At 42.4% G+C, this 23,032-nt stretch overlaps 1 protein-coding gene across 1 annotated transcript; it reads left to right on the forward strand.

The window, feature by feature from the left end:
* The first annotated feature begins 728 nt into the window (after positions 1 to 728).
* Positions 729 to 22,186, forward strand: LOC133349413 (sodium-coupled neutral amino acid symporter 2-like). The gene is given in 17 exon segments (XM_061562821.1): positions 729 to 950; positions 3,270 to 3,512; positions 3,710 to 3,788; positions 4,513 to 4,631; positions 7,589 to 7,662; positions 9,059 to 9,151; positions 9,403 to 9,493; positions 12,062 to 12,147; positions 13,319 to 13,377; positions 13,649 to 13,792; positions 13,941 to 14,020; positions 14,350 to 14,450; positions 15,137 to 15,201; positions 15,203 to 15,262; positions 16,024 to 16,168; positions 16,592 to 16,680; positions 16,990 to 22,186. Coding segments are annotated over 16 exon segments (1,506 nt in total). The 5' UTR covers positions 729 to 950; positions 3,270 to 3,387; the 3' UTR covers positions 17,086 to 22,186.
* The last annotated feature ends 846 nt before the right edge of the window (positions 22,187 to 23,032 follow it).

A 23,032-nucleotide genomic window follows, 5' to 3' on the forward strand; every position in this document is an offset into this window, starting at 1 on the left:
CAGGCGAGGTAGTTAGCATCTCCTAGCCACCGTGATGATGATGAGAGAGACACGCAAACTCCAAATATACAGCAAGAATCTTCAGTTATTGGGATCAAACCCACGACCTCCTGTATACCAGGCGAAGTAGTTAGCATCTCCTAGCCACCGTGATGATGATGAGAGAGAGAGAGAGACACGCAAACTCCAAATACACAGCAAGAATCTTCAGTTATTGGGATCAAACCCAGGACATCCTGTATACCAGGCGAGGTAGTTAGCATCTCCTAGCCACCGTGATGATGATGATGAGAGAGAGACACGCAAACTCCAAATATACAGCGAGAATCGTCAGTATCGGGATCAAACCCATGACCTCCTGTATTATATTATTTTATTATGTTTTATTTTTATTATTTTATTATTTCCCTTCTAACGTAACTTTACCGAAAGAACCAAGAAGATGAATCCCTGCAGTCACGAAAGAAGCTTTAAATCGAAATTTCAGGCGAAGTAGTTAACATCTCATAGCCACCGTGATGATGATGATGTAAGAGAGAAAAAAATACATAGCAAGCGGCTAAACGCGATCGTTCGTTTTTTGTTGTTACTAATTAAAGTTAACGTATAATTAAAGTAGTGCAGAGGGGTTACTATTGGGGGCGGTGGGTGGGTGGGGGGTGGGGGGTTGTACTTAGTGACGTCACGTGGGTCTGCCCCTATAGAACGCCGCTCTATCCAGTCAGGCAGAGGGCGTTCGGCTGAGGTCGTGTCTACACACACGCGGTCCCTTCTCTGTTACATCGCGTGTGCAATACGCCCACCAAGTCGCTTTCTAGCGTCTTCATATCATATGCACTCTCTTCTCAAAGTGTGCTGTTAGCGCGCCCGCGAAAAGGGACGAATATCCATCACCCCCCCCCCATCGGCAAAGCCCCGCGTCTGCGTTCCTAAAGTTGCCGACCCCTGAGGTAAGGAGTTTCGAAGAGGTTGTTGAGCAATTTATTTCGTAATTAAATTGCCTTTATTTTGAGAGTTCGCCCCCGAAAAATTTGTTGTGGAACTGTACGGTAAAATCGGGCTATTTAATAAGAGTTTCGATTAATCGATTGACTAATCGCGCGGCGCTTTATTTGGCGGGAAAAGTTTCGATTATTGGTAAGAGGTTACGGAGAGCGGTGGCGCTACGCTTAGCGCGGCCACCAACACCGCCGACGATTATAAATTAACTAAATCGTGGACTTTCCCGTGGGTCGACTCGGCCTCAAATGAGTTGCCGGTTCGGTGCGTGTCTAGACCATCGGCACTGGGGAGACAAAGGCGGCCGGGCGTGGTTCTGCCCCCCCTGTTGTTCCGTGTCGGCCTTAATAGGCGCTCGCTAACCACACCACCAAAAAGTCTGTTGAGGCTTAAAGTCTTTTTTTTGGTGTTCAGCGCTCTCGTAGGAGGAAATCAATGGGAGGGCCGCCGCCACATGGCCGTGGCTGATGCAATCCCTTGCCGTAGTTGCAGGCGACACGCGCACGCTCGCACGCATGGGCGCGGTAACCAGGCCGCCCTTGACGTTGATACTGAAACGTCAACAAACCCCCACCACAACCACCAACAACAACAACAACCACCAACAACCACCACCAACAACCACCACCACCAACAACAACCACCAACTACCACCACCAACCATAACCACCACCACCAACCAACATCCACCAACAACCACCAACAACTACCACCACCACCATAACAACCACCACAACCACCACCAACATCAACTACCACCACCATAACCACCACCAACATCAACAACCACCAACTACCACCACAACCATAACCACCAACACCAACAACTACCACCACCACCAACTACCACCACCAACCATAACCACCACCAACCACCACCACCAACCAACCACCACCAACTACAACCAACACCAACTACCACCACCAACCACCGCCGCCTTTTAAAATTAAACGTTGGATATTTGACGCCCTTAAAGCGATCTTTGTTAAATGTGGCCACGCACACGAGCGCAAGGGGTGGTTACAATGTCGGTGAATACGACGCGACTCTACTTATTATATTTTGTGTGTAATTGTAAAGTGAAGAAAAGGTAAGAATGCGGTCAGGCGAGAATTCTTTAATCTTGTAGTATTGGGAGTGTTAGCGTCCTTTTGCTACATTTCAAACGCAACCAGTGTTCATCTTATTGGTTCTTTCGGTAAAGTCACGTCTCCCCGACAGACCTGGTCTTCACCTGAGGACGGCTGCTTGCGTTGTGGCCGAAACGTCGTGAGAATTATTTTATTATGTTTTATTTTTATTATTTTATTACTTCCCTTCTACGTGACTTTACCGAAAAAACCAAGAAGATGAATCCCTGCAGTCACGAAAGCTTTAAATCGAAATGCAACCAGTGTTGTTTGTGAATGTATAAATTGGCACGATTTTAAATGTTAACCAGGTTCATGGTAAAGGTGCAGTCCTGCAATTGCTTGAGGGTATTTTGGCCCTCTCTTCCATTACTCACCAGGCGTCTATTATTTTACATGGGTTTAGGAATATTGTGGCGTTACTTATGATTACTTTGTTTCTCACCTTTTAGGTAACGTAGACCTCTTTTATTTAATTTAATGTTCTGTGCAATACAAGTACTTGATTTGTAATTGACAGCTATCATTGGCAACTTTGCATCAACTTTGTGTATATTCACGGAGAACTTATTTGGGCTTATTTTCAGACAGTTTAAAGCCATAAATGACAGTAATGCACACACGTCACATTTATTAAATTTAAACAATGGCTCATTTACTGATATCTCTTATCACTGCTTTAAACAAAATTCTTGTTGAGACTCGTCATGCAGAATCATGACTCAAGCCACGGGCGCGTCAGTTTTCGCTGACCTGTGATTTTGTTGATAATGAGCTGTTCACATTAAGCGAGTTAGGCATAACTTGGATATTTTTTCTTCGGTGTGTTACACAATGTCATGGATTGTTTTGACAGTGCCTAAAATACTCTGGTATTTTTGTAGTCCATTGACCGCAAATGTAAGACCCCCCCTCCCCTTCCACTCGTGGAAACTTTCATGAGAGTATGATTTGGGGTAATATAAAAACGGACTAAAAATCTGACAACTTTATTCTCCAAACCCATGATTACAGTCACGTATAAGTGAACACGTGTTGTACTGTACATGAACAAGAGGTTAATCTGAGCGAAGTTGAGCTACTTTACATGCAGCCCACCGCCAATGTCATTAAAGTTGAATTTCTTCGACCTCCAACAGCGCAACATTCTCTTGAAATAAATCGACATCCCCGAAAGGAGAAGTGAACGTCATTTAAATATATACTTTCGAAGTTTTTTTTGGCGGAATTCTGAAACAAGAGATTCTTTTGGAGAAGATGTCCGGAGAGATGGAACTTGGGAACCACGTTAGAATTCCAAATGGCAGCGATAGCGACAGCAGCGATGGGATCGGCGAGCCACGGATAATCGACTCCGAAAACGTAACCATCGCAACTGCGAGGTAAGAACACACAACCTTGCGTGCCTGGGCATTGACACAATGTGCAAACTGCCCTATTGGGTATGTAACATCGCAATATATTTGCTATAAGTTAGTCCGCATGTACACCTGGCAATTGAACCCACAAGCTGCAGGTGTGGCTGAATGTGTTCTGTCATTGTGTTTTGTGATGTTACGTTTTTATTTGCCTCTTGCAGCCAGTATGATGACCAGGCTGATACAGAACGAGAGAATTTCATCCACCATGATGGAAAGGTGCATTCAAAGAAGCACCAGGTGAGATTCAAGTCCTAGAACGAGTCTAAAAAAACCCCATAAAATTTGTGTTCATACATAGCAATCCTCTGTACGTCTACATGTTTTTCAGGAGGGTGTTGCTTTGGAATGCTTGGCCATCTCCTTGGAATATTTTCTTTAGACTGTACATGAGAGGGAACCAGAGTGCCTGGTAAAACTCACACGGATTTGGCAAAAAGCCGGCTTGCTCTACTGCTTCCTTAAGACGTGTCATTGCTCAGCACGTAGCTGTTGCAAAATTAATGTCACAATGTGTGATTTACCAACGCTGCCTGATTCTTGAAAGATTTACGCTCACTCTGAGCGTTACTGTTCCTTTGTAAATTATTTTCACTACCACGTGGCACATTTTTTGGCTGTGAAAATAAAGCGAAAGTGAAAATAGCTCGTTGAGCCGAGTAGATTGAGTGTGTACTATTATTTGCACTGCTAATGAATGTGACATGTTGCTTGAAGGCTAATTTTAGTTCGGTCAAGTTGGGGGTGTTGCTAATAATTTCCACGTGATTCTTTGTTACATTGTCTGAATCTATTAATGTGTGTCTCTATATCCTGCCATCATGGTGAACTGTGCACGTGGCATTTATATTTAAACGGTTGAAGCTTGTTGCTTTGCATTAGCATTGTAATGTAAAACAGCATAGTTAGTTATGCAATTCAAATACATTGGAAGTGTAATTTCTATTCTGTGTTGTCCATTTAGGTCCATGAAGGCAAGACATCATATGGCATGTCAATTTTCAACTTGAGTAATGCCATTATGGGCAGTGGCATTTTGGGATTGTCATATGCCATGGCCAATACTGGAATCATTTTATTTGTGTGAGTAGCAGATGTCTGTGTTTGTACAACAAAGCCTAATTTGTGATCTGCACTATTTATGAGCACGCCCATTAACGTGTCAAAGTTTTGTATTATACATTCACTGATGCGGATTTGGCCCACATAATTAATGTACGGCATGGGATGCAATTGGCATGAATGATGCGGTATAAAATTAATATTTTGTATGCATATTGTAAATAATGGACGAAGAATACAGGGGTACGTGGCCATTTTTTGTACAGTAAATTCAAGCGTCGTTTGTTAAGCGCATCTCATAACCATGCCAACAAGGGAAACAACCCCCATAATTTGTATAGCCAAAAATTATTCTTGGCTCAAAGTCTTTTGCTTTTAAGTGACCGAAGCGGTTGTATGTGTTTTTTATTTCTCTAGGGCATCTTGGCAAAACTTCGGTTTCCCCCCCTTCTAACACACTGCAAAAAATACCATGCACCTCCCTCGCATCACCCCCCTCGCCACGCTCTTCCTTCGCACCCCACCCACAAATTCGGCTTCCTGACACGTCGACAGGCAAGAATCGAAGCAAGACTTTAAAGCCCAGATGTAACATATTATAATTATTTTTTTAAAGTGAAAAAATAGACACTGCGATTTCAAAGCTCCACCAATAGTTTGATTTGGCCCTTGTTTCTTTAATTTCCTTTTTAGGCAGCACCATGAAACACACACAATGCGAAGTCCTGAAAAAAATGAACAATTTATAGTAGAAGGGCACTTGTTAGAGACAAAGTTCATGCTGTATTTACCTTTGCAACTATTGGATAGCTTTAAATATGTACATTGTACAGGCAGTGACCTGTTTTAAACTTGGGGGGAAAATCATTACAGAGCTAGTGTGGAGAGCATGACCTTAGGTAAATATATAGATTTTTTTTCCACCACCTTCTTCAGGATGCAATGCCTTTAATCGTTACACAAGCAGCTATCGTGAAATGTCTTTGACTATTTGTAGAAACATCTTTCGCAATCCAAAAACTGTGCGTGGGAAAGACCACAGCTGCGTCAGATGTTGAGAGTAAATTGCTAGCCGGGCGGTGGTGACTGCATCCACCAAACCTGTGAAGACGAGGTTTGGTGGATGGCACAAATGTTTGTGGAACTCCTTTCCCCGTGGACATCAAGGTGTGATGCCCTGACTTGCCACGAGAAGGCAGGACAGCAAAAATGTGGACTCCACTTGTTCCATCTGGATGGTATAGTGTTTCCCCCTCGCACCCGTGGGTTTTCTCCGGTGGTCTGGTTTCCTCCCATATGTAAACATTTATTATTTGGCCAATAACACCTTAATATATCGAGGATCACAGAGCTTGAGCAATTGTTAGTGCTAGGCAAATTGTGCGGCTGCCTTCCTGCTTGTTTGTGGTTCCTCACACCTCTTTTGAGCCATTCACTACAGGAGTGTGTGAAGGCTGTGTGCAAATTAATATTATTTTAAACATACTTTAAAGGAATCCTTGGGTTCGTTGACTCGTGTCCTGAGAGGCCCACGATGGGGGGGCGTTCATTTTCAATGTCCCTTCAAAATTCACATTCCTGTCGAGGGTGTAAATTCGACCAAGCTTGTTACAGTGCATAGGTAGAGGCAAGGTTATCACGTGCAGCCTCGTTTGGCTGGAATTTTAAGATTATTTGGATAAACTTAGTGACTTGTGCATATACTGATTTCACTTTCCACAGCTCCAATGCACAAACGAAGCCAGTGCTACACATTCCAAGTACATTACTGCACAGTTCCCAAGATGACATGTTAGGTTCCTTTTCAAAGCAACTATTATGAGGGCCATTGGATATCTTGGCACACTAGAAGTCAAAATCTGTGTTCATTACCAAGTTTGGCATATTTGGTATTCCTTAAAAAATGCTGCTTCTGTTGAGTAATGTCTGTGTGCGTGTTTACGTTTGGGTTCCTTCTAACTTTGCCTTTTTTGTCTGCGAGCCTGTAACCGAACTGGGGGTGTGACTTCATAAACCCTTGAAGTAATTATAAATGGGTAATGTAGGCATATTATAGTTTAGGTAAATGCGAGTGCCTGTTTTTTTGGTTTGGAATCTGGCCACGTTCCGCTGCTTAATCTGCATGCTCAGTGGCTCCTTAACGATGCCGTGGCAGTAGGGGCCCACAACAGGGAAAACTTTTACCATACGAGTGGAAAATCTGACCTATCCCAACTGCAGCAAGTGTAGCGAGCCCGAATTTTGAGTTCTGTCACGACTAGGTGGCATTTTATTGCAGATATGCTGACCAATTAACCATTTAAGGCTGCTGCGGATTAGAGCACTTAATTCTTTGGAATGTTTTGTTTTGCATGTGGCGTCAAGTGTTTATAAAACAGCTTGGAAGAAATTACCGAGTTGTGTTTTCAAGTAGCTTTCTGGCTCGGAGACTTAGCATTGTGTTGTACAGAAAATTACTGAAGTGGCCATAAGTCTGAACGTGGCAGACTCTGTAATAGTCTGATGTTAAAACGCCAAACTGAAACCTTTTACAAGGAATTGTGTCTGCATTGTTCCTCGTAAAAGGTTTTAACACCTGTTTTGTTGCCAGAAAAAGGGGAAAACCTATTGTAATATTTTGGTACTGGCAAAGTCTTTTAAATATGTAACATTTTTGTTGAGCTCATCAAGAGCCTAACTTTAACACAGTAATGTGGATGTGTGTTTTTAAATGTTCAAGGATTTTTTTTACGGGAGCTTTTGTGTGTCCAGTTTGGTCAGTGCCAAATGAGTAAGATGAAAATTCCCATGTACATTTAACAGACCTTATCACATCTTGGCATGACCATTATAAAAACCCCCAATCAATTTGTTTCATCCCACAGGCATTTGCTTTTTAGCCTCACACTTGGGTTACATATACACGTTAAAATGGAGTACGTGTGTGTGTGGTGCACCCTACTAATTAACGTTGCCTTTTGGTGTGTGTTTGCCTACAGAGTTTTACTATTCGCAGTTGCTGTGATGTCCTGCTACTCTGTACATCTGCTGCTGGAAACGTCACATTCGGCAGGTGCGTGGTCTGGGAACAGACTTTCTGCTTTTTATTACACTAGTTGTATAAACTAAACGATTTTTTATTTTACCAGGTAAGGCCCATTGAGCTATATAGCTCTTTCAGAAGCAACCCGGACAGAAATGATAGCTCGATGAAGTGCTTTATCACGTGGAAATGGATAGCAGCCAAATACTCTAAATGCGTGTTTCTAAATGTGGAGGGGAAAAACCGGAGGTCCGGGAGAAAAATCCACGCAACCATGGGGAAAACATGCAGACTCCAAATATCCAGGCATCGGGATCGAACGCACGACCTCCTGTATACCAGGCGAGGAAGTTAATAGTTTAAGTTAATACTAAAGACTCTTGTGGACATTATTTTATGACAGTTCAATTTAAATGTGTACTTGGCCATTCTTAAACTGATCTCAGTAGTTTATTTCAACTTTGTTAAATTCCTGCCTATCTTTTCTTACGCTTATTTTTTTCTTCAATTTTCTACCACTGCTCGAAATTTTCTTAAGATTTGGAGAATTCAGACGCTGTGTTCGATCCACTCCCACTTTAGCAGTGGATCTTGTGGCCACAAACAACACGGACAAGCACACTGTTCTCAAGACCCCCGTGAAGCTTGTAGCGTCTCAATTAGCCCCCTTGAGCTTCCATTTGTGTTTTCCTGGAGTGTACTCTTACTGCACAGACTGTCCTCTCAAAGTTGATTACTTCCCATTAAGTACATCCTCCATGTTTTGGGGGCTATTGGTGCCTGATAAGGCCAAGGTGGTATGCAACATGCGAACACTTACAGCTAGCCGATTTAATTTTCTCCTCATCGGCACCCGGGATTAAAACTAGCTTGTTGATGTAATTACAGAAGCTGTAGATTTACAGTTCAATTTGTACTTGTTTTATTGAAGTAGGTTTATATTGAAAATAAGATGCTTTCTTTCTTGACGGGCGCTCACCTGGTGAGAATTTTCATGAACGAGCATAATTGTGTACATTTGGTATGTATATCGCTGGGTTTTAATTTGTAGTGCGATCATAAACATTGCACGTCCCATTTGGAAAGCAAAACTCTGTACGCGGCTACCGATGCCATTCAAAGCGCATGACTGCAAACATCGTCTTCGGGTTAGAATTTTCCACATTACTGCCACACGTCCCTTGTAAAGCCTGAAGTCCCAGTGACTTGGCTGCTTCACGTTGACATCTGCTATTGATTTCTTCTCTCACTGGTATGGTTTTTGGGGTGAAGTGCACTTCGATGTATGTGGGGGAGTCGGGTGGGGTGCCAAAAAGTTAACACAAGTAATGAAAGTTAAGGGTTTTGTCCATGGATATAGAGAAGTTTGGTGACCAATTTTTAATGAAAATATGACGTCTCTGCTTCACACGTGTTTTTGTTATAGGTACAAAGTCGTACGAGCAATTGGGATTTCTGGCGTACAAGCATGTAGGAAAGATTGCAGCAGCTGCGGCAATCATGTTGCAGAACATTGGTGGTGAGTAGATCCATTACATGTAAAGCGCTTTAAAATGCTGCCCTTGGTGGCAGGCATGCACAGTGGGCTTTTCCAGAGTTATTGGCAAATTTCTTATACAAATAATTCTGAAAATTATAGTTTTTTTTTTATATGCAACTCACTGGACATGTTCTGTTCTACAGCATTTATCCGAATGATATGCACGCTCCACGCTTTGGCTACAAAGGTCGTTAAGAAGCTGAGCAACTCATTTTTTTCTTCTTCCACAGCTATGTCAAGCTACCTCTACATCATAAAGTACGAGATGCCGGAAGTTTTAAAATCGCTGATAAATGCACCAGTGGAAGAACAAAGCACAATGTACGTCATCATGCAGTGTCATGGCGAATGTGTGTGATAATAATTTGAATGATTCAAAGGGTCGCACAGATGTTTACATTTGTTACCGGAGTGCGAACAAACTGAATATTTCAAGTGACGGGTCTGGTTTGGCTGGTTGGCCAAAATTATTGGGTTGTATTTCACCGTGCAATGTTTTGAAAACATTGTGAAAATTACCTGCAATATAAACCAGTAGATGAAAGTTCATTGTATCCATCTTCTTTGAGAAATACCGTGTCATTGCGAAATGTGAAGTAATTTGGTAAATAAGAAATCCCCTCCAGGAAAGCCCACTCAGTCTTGTAACTGCAGCATGTAGTAACGTACGATAAGTAAGTGAATTTCTACAGCAAGTGGTAGTATGGTGTGTCCTTAACTCCATTGTATTAAACTGAAGCATAGGAAGTTGACAGTAGATGTCCTATGGAAACACTGGACACTGCCATGGGAATCTGTAACCGTGCTTGCTCTAGCAGAAAGACTCATCAGACCTTATTCAATAACCACCTTCATGGACACAGTGATGCTGCTTTTAGCCACGATGATGGTAGTTGTGTGTGCACACTAGTATCGACAAGTGTACACAACAGCAGCACGTGGTGTCACCTTTGTGCTTGGTCTTGTTGGATCTGAGCCTCAGCTGGATTGGGCTTGGTCTGAGCATTGATCCTGAGAATTCTGGTCGGTGCAGGAAATAGTGGTAAATAAACTCCTTATAAAAAGTTTTTTCAAAACAACGGTTTTATTAACAACTTCGTGTAACTCACGGTCTAGAAGTACGTCATTGATGCGGCACCTGCTCCCACATCAACGCTTACTAGAATTAATTAGTTCCATAACTCGTTCACATGGAGCAGGCACGCCTGAGACACATGGCGCTTGCTTCTTTGGTGTGGCGAATCGAAAGTTTAGGGACCGCGGCGTTTTTTCCCTTCACAAAAAAATATAAATAATAAGGCGTCCATAAAAAATGGCAATTGCTTTAAAGTAGCGATTTTATTGATCAATTGATGCCGATTTTGATTCAGGCATGTATTGTCACCGGATCTGAGTACGTGTGCAAAATGTGGAATTGATTGGACAACAGGAAGTAGACTAACTTTTGATTACAAGATTTGACCACGACACAGGAATCAAGTTAAGTAAAACCGTTGAAAAATGAGAACGTTCGACTATAACTTGGTAAACTTAACGAAGACACTGGGCCAGATGGTCTCCCAGGTCTAGTCTTACAAGACCATGGGCTCTACTCAAACCTCTGCCAGACCCTGTCAGACTCTGTAAAGAAGGTCATGCTACCTCTCTAAATGAAGAAAGCAAAAATAACACTGGTCCACAAGTGAGGTGCAGATCTGACAAGATAGAGGCTATATGCCGATCTCGCTGTTGAACGCCGACCATAACATCTTTACTAAAGCTCAATCACCTAAACTTTTTGACTTCACAACCTCCTCCAAAGGGGATCATAAAAGTGAGAGAGGCATTTCCTGGTCACCAATCGACGCAATCGTATGCAGTAATCCTTGATGGAAAACATGCGTTCGATAGGGTAGAGTGGGCCTTCCTGCTTGTCACCATTCAAGAAATTAAATGTCCAGATCAGTTTTTATCAACCTAGGACGTTCTTCAACAAATGAGGAGAGATAAGAGATGTGAAAAAAGTCCCTCCACGTCCTACAGCCCCGTTGAGAGAGATACATTACAAATCCCTTCATAGATATTATCTTAACGAATGGTAGATGGTGTTGTCTACAACATCTAATTGTCCCGGGTACCCAACTAAGATGGAACGAGAGGTAATGTTTTGTCTGTATGGGAGCCGTCTTAGTTCCCCTCCTAGAGAGATCTCAGACTATCTTCCAAAAATGGTTTCCTGGCAACCTCCTCCCTGCCCCCCCCCCCCCCTGTCATCCTCTATTTCCCCCCCCACGTAGTTAATAATAGGTTAAATACTTAAATTTAATCATAGGTTCAATGGATAAAAGGGTAATACTGTAATAGTTTCAACGGATGGCCTCAATATCATTTTATTGACTTGCTTCATTTTCTTTGTCGTGTTCACAATGGACATGCTCCCTCCTATCACCCGTTTTCTATATACATTTAAACTGATGACACAATTTGTTTGAATGGATGATTTTGTATTTGTTTGTCTTCCTCCTGTTGTCCCCTTGGGTGTATGCTGTGCAATTGTGTGTTAGAAGATATTGCTTTGGGGAAAAAGGAGAGTGTTCTTCCTTTTGGGCCAGAGCATCATAGTCTTTGAGGCCACGGTCATGCGTCACAGTTTTGTTTGTTGTTGACACAAGAGTGCCATGACGTGCTTTGACTAAACAAACGTTGGTACCAACTTTTTTGTACGGCGAGGATTCTATCGCCACGTTTATCTGTTTGTTGAATGTTCCTTGTTTCTCGGTAAACCGAGTGTCATCCCATAAGGAAAAAAAAAATACATTCCAAGTGTCACACTTAAATATATTTGTTAATATCATTCAATAACAGCAGCATTTTCCTGATGTCTTGTTCTATGTTTTTTTTCCCCTGCAGTGTACAGTATTTGTTGAATGGAAACGTACTGGTGATAATCGTTGGATTTCTGGTTATCCTTCCCTTGTGTTCACTTAAAAACATAGGTGAGTGCTACTGCTTGTTTGTGTGTAAAGGTATATTTTTTGCATTTATGGAAGACGATACAATATTGAAAATTGTAAAAATGTTAACTCTAAAGCTTGCTTGAGGAATACACATTTATTGCAGAATTTAGACATTACTACACACTTTTTTGTACCGGGTGGAGTGGGTGGTGCAGTAAAATGCACCAAAAATCTGGTGACCCTGAGCTTGATGTCCAACTCCAGCTACCTCAGGGTGGCGAAGTGATATCTGAAACGGTTAACGGCTCTGCCAGGGTGCACTCCCCCTCCACCTAACCCGCACTGGTGAAATATGGTCAAACAATTACATGATCGACACTGAGCGGGGGGGGGGGGGAGTCCTTGATCCAACGGTGGATTGACACAGCACTGTGTAAAGTCAGGCAGTAGCATCAATTGATGATCGAGAACTTATTCACTTTGGTCACTCGCTCATCCACGTCGGTTGCCTCTTCACCCTTCTATCGTTACTACCATATCGATTTAAAGCTTTCGTGACTGCAGGGATTCATATTCTTGGTTCTGTCGGTAAAGTCACGTAGAAGGGAATTTAAAAAAAATGTATTATTTCCCTTGTACGTGACTTAATAAAAATTATTTTATTATTTCCCTTCTACGTGACTTTACCGAAAGAACCAAGAATATGTTACTACCATAGTTGCTGTTTCCATGAACTTTCAATCCTTGCTTTCTCTGTTGAGGATTTTCAACCAGAGACTTGACTGTTTTGCATCATCTGTTCAGTGTTAAACCACCAGACTACAGGTCTCAATACTTCTCTGCTCGACGTTTAAATTCCATCTCATTGTCCCTTTTCCCTCCAGCTTATAACCTTGCTCAATTCAAGAAACGTATTAACTCAACGATTACACGTTCAATATCACTGTTGATGGCTGCTTGGCATTCTAGGCCTGTGCCTTGTGCGCACCTCCGATTAGCACGGTTTACTACGCTAAGGTGCAAAAGAAGTTCAATATACACACTAGCAACTTTTTTTAAAGTGCGTAATAGTGTTTTACTTTTTTGAGTGACTTCACAAAGTGGCAGATGTGTCGCTGCTGCCAGTTACAGTTAATTGTCTCTGCTAGCCGAGCTGCTTATGATGGGAGCCTACATCACAAATGGAATGTATTCTGAACTTTCCTTGCAGGCTTGCTTGGGTACACCAGCAGCTTCTCTCTGGCCTGCATGGTTTTCTTTCTAATTGTGGTAAGTGCAGAAAGGTGTTGTCATGTCCAATCACAATTGCTGTTCTAACAAGTGCAATAGCGTAATGATGTTGTGATCACCTTGGCATATAATTATTGAATTTCTCACCCCAGAGGTTCAATGAAGCGTTTGAATTCGGCGTTAAGATTCAAGAATCTTTTCGCCAATGCCTACATTGCATTTCTGACTCAAGTGAGCAATTTACATGCCATACTGAAGCAGTGACCTGATGACCCGTTTGTCCGGTGTGCATTTTTGTATCATGTTCCAGATCATCATCAAGAAGTTCCAGATATCCTGCTTGGTAGTAACCACGGTGAACCAAACTGAAGCGTACACATTCACATACGACACGACCGTTAACGAGACGCTGGGTGGCACCTGCCCCATTTATCTCGGATTGTTCAACTTCAAGGTGAGCGTGTGGAAGGGCTGCGTTGGTGGCGTTGCGTTTTCGGGCGGCTACTTAGAATACGTTTCATTAATCGGTTGGTTAGCGATGGACCCAGCTTCTCAGAATGCTTTGCTGAGATGCGGCTGCGTGTGTGGTTTGTGCGTCGCAGACGGCGTACACCATCCCGATCTTGATGTTTGCGTTCGTGGCTCATCCAGAGATCCTGCCAATCTACATGGAGCTCAAGGAGTAAGAACCTTGCACTGGCCCACACAGCTTCAGGACCACATGGCGAAATAAATGCTTATTTTGGAATTGCTTAGCGTTGATGTATAGGTTGCGTTTTCCGTACTTGTTATTGTCTCAAACGTTTTTGTAATCACATTGTATTCTTATATTGGTGGCTCAGGTCTTCTTGAAAATTAACTTTATAATCTCATCTAGTGTTTGACTGTTAGTCATTTCACAGCAATTCCCAGCATAGTTGTGGATGCTATTGTCATGGTATTTATGTCAAGTTTGGCATTTTTTGGGGGATTTTCAAGTTTAACCCCTGACAACCATGTCTCATTTTGCAGACCCACCCAGAAGAAAATGCAGCAAGTTTCCAACATATCCATGTTTGCCATGCTTGGAATGTACCTGCTCACGGCCATCTTTGGCTACTTAACATTTTATGGTAAGGAGCCACGGGGAGCTGAGTTTATGAATGTGCTGCTTGAATAGGAGGCAAGGTGTAACACTGGCTTGTTGAATGATCATCTGACGAGAGATACAGCTTTCACTTTGTACGTTAATTAATTGAGCGGAATACCTTGACTAACATTGCAATTCATTTTGTTTTCAGCGAGAAAGTTTAGGCTAAACAGGAGGGGGGGGAGGGACTTGTTGAAATTACAGCGAAAAATCACGATTTGCATGAGCAGCTCCTAATCAGCTCCATACTGGCAATTACATATTCTGAAGACAAACGCTAATTGGAAAGCAATAAATAATCCATTCCAAATTCATGCAATATTTTTTTGCAAGGTACAAGACTGATAAAATGGCCATTTTACCCAGGAAAGAACAAGGTCTCAACTTTTTTCAGGAGGAGGCTGCATTGGGATATTTGTTCAGTTACAAGTAATAAGTGTTAGACGTGGTATGAAACTGGAAGTACCCCGAGGAAAACCACCACGCACACGAATGAGGATATCACGCGGAAAGCGACCTCGTGTGCTCTCGGGTTGTTTCCACATGTGTTGCTCGGCATGTCTCTGACATTTCGCCATCAACGTCCTGGGAGCTTCGTAAAGGGAAGCTCCGTGCACAGTATTCCCATAACGTTGCTCATTCTCGTGGTGGCGTATTTCCCCATGCCAGGCGGCGTAGAAGCAGAGCTGCTGCACACGTTTGTGAAGCTGGGCGGCTTCAGTGTTGTCATCCTGCCTCGTGCGCCTTGCCGTGCTCATCGCCGTCACTCTCACTGTGCCCGTCGTGCTGTTCCCGGTACGTGCCTTTTTCGCAGTTCGAGCGGTTGAGAATTTTTAAAATAGTATTTTCTTAATATTTAAATCGCTATGCACTGAATGCATGGATGCAAATCTTTGCAGCAGCTGCGAATAAGGCATTGGCAGATGCAGGGGATGTTTGTGCAGATGTCGATTTGAGGTCCTGAGATAAAAGATCTGGGGAGATTACGAGAGCCCGGGATCGCTGAAAATCCCGCTTTGTGTTATCGCTGTTGCTGAGAACAGGCCCAAAGGCCCAAAATGCCAAGCGGCCAGCATCAAACAGCACGATTGAAGGAGCAATGAATAAGGGTTAATATTTCTTGAATTGAGCACGATTGCAAGATTGTATGATTCTAAACACTTGGAGAAATGCGAGATGATGGAATGATATTCCTAAGCCGAACAATACGAGCAAAGAAGCAGAAAGAGAAGTGTTGTGACCCGCATTGTGGTTGAACACTGTATGGATGAGACAAAATGAATGGTTAGTTTGATAAACACTCAACTTTGGAAGACATTCATGGGAACATTGTTTGTATTATGGCTGGAAGAGTAAGCAGGCGACTGACCATTGGTGAGTTGGTGTCTGGAGTGTATCGGTAAAGAGGTTCATAGTTAGCAAGTAACTATGATAGAGTGATCAAGAGGTGACTGATTGCCAGCGAGTGACTGGAGTGAAATCGGGAGTGAATTGGAAAGCGTCGGGATTTGCGGTGCTTTGATGTTGGCGACGGTGTTTCCCATTCTCACATGCAGATGCGGAGCTCAGTCGAGGAGCTGTTCTTCCGCACCAAAACCTTCAGTTGGTTCAGGCACATTGTTATCGCAATGGGGTTCCTGGTACTTGATATCTTGCTCGTCATTTTCGTGCCATCGATCCGAGAGATTTTTGGCTTCATAGGTGAGTGCCCCTTGATTTGATTTTTCATGGCCGTTTTTATTTGTTGCTGCGTCTTCTTGCGGGTGTGGCATGGATGGTAGTAGGGGTGTGAACATTCTTCACTACCTCCACAGTTTTAATGGTTGTCACAATTTAGAGTGAAATTGGTTGTGAATTGCTGATGCACACTCGAGGTATGTGACCTGGAGATGTTGGGTCTGTGGAGGTGAATGGGTGTGGGTTGTTAGGCAAGATGTCAAGTTAAAAAAAATTAGATTCAAACACAAGTGGTGCATTTTTTTTAGTTTAAAGTAATCTTTCACTTTTAAATGTAACTTGAAACATTTTATTATTTAAAAGTTGACTTTGTTTAATTGGCAAAGGTTTTGCTTTATCCAATCAATTGTGCATGTGGAAACTGATGGTTTTCTTTTCAAAATGCAGGATCATCTGCGGGTACATTGCTGATCTTCATCTTGCCTTCGCTTTTCTACTTGAAGTTGGCGACACAATCTCGAAAAGAAAAAATTGGCGTAAGTATCCCCCGCTAAGCTAACTGCTATGCACTTGAAACTTAGCATTCCTCTTAGCTACCCAATGTATTTACACATCGTACTGGATATTGTTTGGCATTATGGGGCTTGGCGTTTCTTCAGGAACTGAATTGAAGCAACATAAGAATAACATTGGTATAAAAAAAACGAGAATTTGAGATTAGATTCAACATTACTGCTGTATTTTCATCTGAATATTATTCAATCAAGTGCCATTATTTGGCTTTCGTTGAGACAAACTGCCTGAGCATTTATACGAGGGGATTTGTGCCTTTTTCTTGTCCACAGGCCATAATGTTCTGCGTGGCGGGGTTCTTGCTGATGTTCGCGAGCATTGGTCTCATCATTACAGAGTGGTTACGGACTCCTGTAAAGTGGAGTTAAAAACCACAGGACTGAGGCAAGGGCCTACCCAAACCACCCTCACCTGGCACAAGAGCAAAACAGTGGATCTAATTTCTGCTGGTCACGCTTGTAATTTAACTTAAAAACAAATGTATCCAGAAATGACTACACACAAAAGTTTACTTGAATGTATAAAATCAACTCAAGCCACGTTATTAAACAGGTGAACATTGTCAATTCGTGAAGACGGCCCTCGACCGGAAGATTATGCATCGCCACAGTGCTTATGACGTACCTGGCATTTGCTGGGTGTGGAAGGTGACGTGAACTTGAAAGGCTGTCATCCCAACTACTTAAATGTTTTTTTTTTTCACTTTACCGAGCTTGTTTAGTGCGGAAGCGTTTAACATTTTTAAGGTTGGGGGGGAAAGAAAGGTACACCTGTAAATAATTCAAAGATATCTCAATTGAAATGCAACTTGATATTAATTTACTGTCTTGGAGTGGTGGGACTATTTCCTGACAAGTTTCACTGTTTTATAAATGTTTAAGGCCATCCATAATTTGTAATGTATACATGGTTCGTGGATGGAAAAGGACCTTTATTTAAGTAATGTGGAGTCCTTTTTTTACCTTTCAAATTCGGTTTTCCTAGTTTTTTTTGTCAGTTTAATCCAATAGTCATACACATGTGGTACATTTGTGCGAAATGTCAGGTTTCATTTGCAGGGATGTTGGTCCTAACCTTGGCACCTGCATTTTTGTAGCTGCAATGCAGCATGTCAGAAAAAAACATCCTGGTCCGAGTTCATTTTGTGATCAACTCTGCAAAGTTGGGCCCTAAGGGCCATTTTACACGGGAACATTTTCGGGCAATCGTCACCAACAATCTTTGCCGGCAGTAAATTGCCTCACCATCTCCAATAATTTTATAGACAGAACCATCACTCCCTTGAATGCCTTGCCAGTGAATACTGCTGGAACGATTGCTCTGTAACTGCCCCCAAGTGTATCGTGGCCCTTAACGGTTTTTGCAGATGCACAGCTGTAAACGGTGAAATTGAACAAAATAACGCACAACACTGCATGCCACCAAACAATTTTTTTGTTTGGTTCTTTTTGTACTCTGGATTTAGTTTTCCCATTGCAGATGTTTGCTTAAAAACAATTGGCCATAACACCACAGAACGCTGGGTATTCTTACCGCTACTTTGATAACTGTGGATGCCACAGAGCATTACATTTTCCAAATTTCTGAAAAATGATAAAATTGCAGGCTGTGCTTTTTCCTTTCCCTGCAGCTTGCAATATACAAACATCAGCTATGAAATTGCAGGTGCCTCCAGTGTTTGGTACGACATGGATCACATCCACGCTGTGGTATGGGAAAATGGCGTATGCCTGTAGGAATTGTGTGCTTGTGTGTATTTACCGAGCTATACAAAAAGAACGTGTTTAAGAACAGGAAAATTGCATGTGACTGTCGTATACATTTTTACACCGTACAACCGAGCCTTGCCAAAACCCCCACCCTCTTTACGGCTCAGGAGGTGGTGCCAGGTTGTCTTTCCACTGCAGAACTCGAGGCGTGCAGCCGAATGACACACAATGAACGAGCGATGTCATCATTGCACGTTCATGTGTACTGACACAGCGCATAACGATAATTATTCAACTTTGTCCATGGCCCCTGCTTGCCCTCGGGTTCAAATAAATTGAGGCCAGCGTATTCCCGTTTGGTTCTGGCTTGGCACGGCAAACGGCCAGTTGGGAAGAACCCCACCCATACTGTGAGGGTGGGGGGGGGGGTCCATCCTGGTGCTGATTGGATGTCGGTGGAAAAATGAGTATTAGAGCCAATCATGTTTTCGTAACGGAGCGAGTCAGCCAATTAAGGAGTCTGCACTGTGAAGTTCAGTGCAAACGCGATGTTCAGCTCCATTTATAAAGCTAATAAAAAGACCAGGAGACACGTGTCCCGTTCAGCCGTTGTGCATATGCATTGGATAAGCTAGAAATCCAAAAGCTGCAGAGGGGAATGCTTTTTACGGTCCTTTTAGCTGTACAAATGACCAAATTGGAAGTGTAGATTTTTCTTTGAAAAATATAAGCTATTGCAAAGCTATACTGCTCTTGTGCTGATTAATGTTTTACATACAATCCTCAGCCGGGCAGAGAACTTCATGTAGCATCAGACATTCGTGTAACTCTACGACTGAATGCCATGGACATAAACAGAAAAGAGCTGCGTAACTTATTTATAACTTTGCATGCAATCAAGAATATAATATCCCCCCCCCCCTCCATGTATCAATGCCCGTGGTATCATGACGAACGTTTCGTATGTTGTGATGCGAGATTCTACCACTCGGTGCGTTTTGTTATTTATATTAACGCGACTTATGGATTTTGCATTTGGTCATTAGACCTTATTATTGTCTGGCAGGCCTTGAACATACATATTTTTCATACCAGGAATTTTCACCGGATCAGGCCCATCTTTACAAGTGAAATTTTTTTTTTTACTAATTTTAAAACTTGCAAGGTACATGTTTACACTAACTTTTAAATGCAGAAATGGGCCATGTGTATCCTCTGGCATTCATCTCAGTGAAGTTCGTAAAGTTAATGATATTTACGAGCATGCTGTGATGAGTGTTTTCAGAATACAGCATTTTGGTTTAACTCCGACATCGTTTTGGCAGTGCAGCTCGCTTCACAGTAGCGTCCTGTCATAGTATTGCATTTTTAAATGCCGACAATCTTGTACCAGGACACAAGAGTTGAGCAAGTGACTGATTTAAGTCTAATTTAAGGGCATAACTTAATTGTCAGCATCTCGCTATTTAATAAGCCTTGTGATAACTCTGAACTGACAATCTCATTATGGATGCCAAAGAGGACTTCCCACCACCTGTTACAGGGAACGTTTGCTATCGAGAGATGCACTCCATATTTAAGCAACCTCCCCCACCCCTATTTTGCATGGCTTTATTTAATGTATTTTCAAAAGACATTGACGACACTGTTTTCTCAACTGTATATATTGTATGTCGAATCAATTGCTCGGTTTACATTCCTTTTGAGGACCGACAACCACGCACTCATTACTCTAACACCCCAGTCTAGGTACAATGATCTTGGCCGTCATGCACGATGCAGGCAGCGAACCTCAATAAGTATAATGGTAAGATTGAAAAATCAATTATGCTGTACATTTGCTTGGGCTTGCTTCAAATAATTGTAACAAAAATCTAGATTTTCAAAGTATGACAACAGAAGTGGAGTAATCTAGAAATGCGTCTCTAAGTCCTTTGTGTTTTCAGGGTGAATTGTGTAGTTTCCCTTGCCACAGCCACTTCTGCAGAGTGGTCGATTGTGAACCTGTCTCGTGCCTCGCTTATACCCAGCAGACCCGTTCATGTTGACGGCTGCAGAAGAGTTGTGGGTGGTCAGCATGACGGTATTGTCGTCTTGCGTCTACAACACACGCCCAAATATTACTGACGGGCATATGGCGTGCTTGCAATGCAAGCTGCCTTGCGCATCATCCGCGTGCGTCGGCGTGAGGGATCGGTACGTTGTGTCAGCTGTTCAGGGGTGAGCCAGGCCCCACGGCAGTGCCTGTCAATGACGTGCTTGTAAGCGTCAGCCCCCCCCCCCCCCCCAGGTAATGCAGGCCCAACTAAATGGAATTTTTCCTTGCATAGACAGCATTTGTTAGCGTGATGCTGTCTTTCATGGTTTATTCTGTTGCCTTGGGTCTTCATTGGTTATGGTTAGTAACATTGTTACCTCAACACTTGCTTGATTTTAATTGTTGGCTACGCTTGGAATCAATGTGCCCGTGTGACATTGTGGCTTAATTTATTTTTACCTATTTGCTGGGTTTAATCACGGATTGTTTAAGTGGAGATCAATTGGTGAACAGTTGGACCCAGTTCTAGAAGCTTATCTTGAAACAGTTTTTAATTTGGGTGGCATTTCTTCATCGTTTTGATTTTAGGAATGTTGACGTTTTAATAAAAACATTAACTATCAGCACTGCTTCCAACAGCGTTTAGGGTATTGTGTCCACACTGGCAATTCGGCTAGCTGCGGTACACCCTCGCCACTTAAAAACATTATTTGGCTTCAAGAGACTCCACAATGTAGTTTATACTCCTTTGCATTAGTGAGTAGGAAATAAACATGGGATTTGTAGTCTCGTTCTAATGCAAACTTAGCTTCTGAAATATATCACCTTTGCAGTTCCACTTTTGGCTGGGAAAGGTAATTTTAATTGACTAATAACCTCCCTGCGCAGGAAATAAAGTTCCCTATGAATCGAGACATTGCCTACAACCTGTTGCAGGTAAATTCAGGAAAGTTAAAGCCTAAATTGAAAATTTAAACATAAATAGACCCATGGTACCAAAGTTTTAGCCAAGCCAATGGCTTTTTTTTACGTAACTTGTGCGAGGCAGGGAAACTCACGATTGGTGTCCCCTTGTGAACAAGGAATTACTGGCATTTGATGAAGTAGGATGCATATTTCTAATGTGTTGCCTCCTGTATTATTTAGTGTAGGGGGGTACCGTTGCATCTTGACAACCGAGCGAAATACTGTTGGCGTGTGGTGACATCGCTGAATTGTGCACAAACTGAATCGGGGGGAGGGCCATGATTCGATTGTTGTGGTAGATACGGATGGCCAGTTAATAATGTTTTTCTTCCCAATCAATGTCATTTTTGTAGAAAATAAAAAATGTTCATGTGGAAAATCTGATTTATAAAAAAAGGTGGTTAAAATGGCAATGAAATGAATTGCGTGTGCGCTTGTTCAAATTAATAGCACTTGTTTGTATCGTCTGGATGGAATAGTGGATTTCCTGTTAACCCGTGCGGCCGTTTGAACCATCAATGCATTCATCAGACATTCGTTCTGAAATGTGAGCGTAAGGATTTTACTTGCAACAAAAGCCAGTTTTGAAAAACTTTTAAAATCCTGACGGCTTGTGTGTGTATATATAGTCTAGGAATGTAATGTGTAATCATTACCTTATCCCGCTTGTACATTACTTCCTTAGTGGGCAGGCATGTTCTGCTTTTTTACAAGCTGTACATATGCATGTAGAAATAAAAATTTTGACGCATTCAACTGCTGATTTATTTCATAGTATGTTGCGACCAGCATTTTTGGTATATCAATTATTTCAATGAAACACTTGTTAAAAAGCCATGATACGTTAATTGCTCACTGTCAGTATTAACAATAATTGCAAACCGACCACCCCCCACACCCTTGCGACTAGTTGGGTCTGAAATTAGATGCAGGCAATTATCACACGTGCGCCATCACACCTCTCGCTGTGCCCGCCTGTGTTTTTTAGCTCTTCAGCTGACGGTGCCACTGTACAATGAGCCTTTCAACGACTTTCCACAGTGGCCTCGGGCAAGGCACTCAGACATGCAGGGACAACCCGCGGTATTTTTTGACAAGTCAACATCGTGGCTTAACTTGCCTGTCAGTTTGACACGTAGGTTTTCGTGACCAATATTCATTAAAGTTTTTTTGGACTAGATCGCGCAATTAGTAAGGTTTGTCACGTAAACAAAAACGTGCCAGTTAGGTGTGTTGGAGAGTAAATCCACATTAACAATTTCAGGATCCATTGGGCGATTTTGCTTGTGCGCGTTTCACTATTGCCACCATTCTTGACTCAACTCCGTAATTACTTAATTGGCTGAAAATACCTTCATACCTCGCACAGCTTTGGTTCGCTACCTTTCCACATGTCTGGTAGACCAATAAAGATCGTATTGGTCACCCCATGCCCTTATATCAACGTTCATTCTACAGTCCGATTACAAGGGAGAAACACAAACATGTACTTTTTTTGACGGTATTGAAACAGCTGTACGCTATATGGACCTGAACTCGATTTCCCTGTACAAGAATACGGGTAAACCCGTATGGGTTGACACGGTATGGTCTGCAGACCCT

This window comes from Lethenteron reissneri, chromosome 30 (assembly GCF_015708825.2).
Source record: "Lethenteron reissneri isolate LAM-NWPU_2019-01 chromosome 30, ASM1570882v1, whole genome shotgun sequence".
Classification (NCBI taxonomy): Eukaryota; Metazoa; Chordata; class Hyperoartia; order Petromyzontiformes; family Petromyzontidae; genus Lethenteron; species Lethenteron reissneri.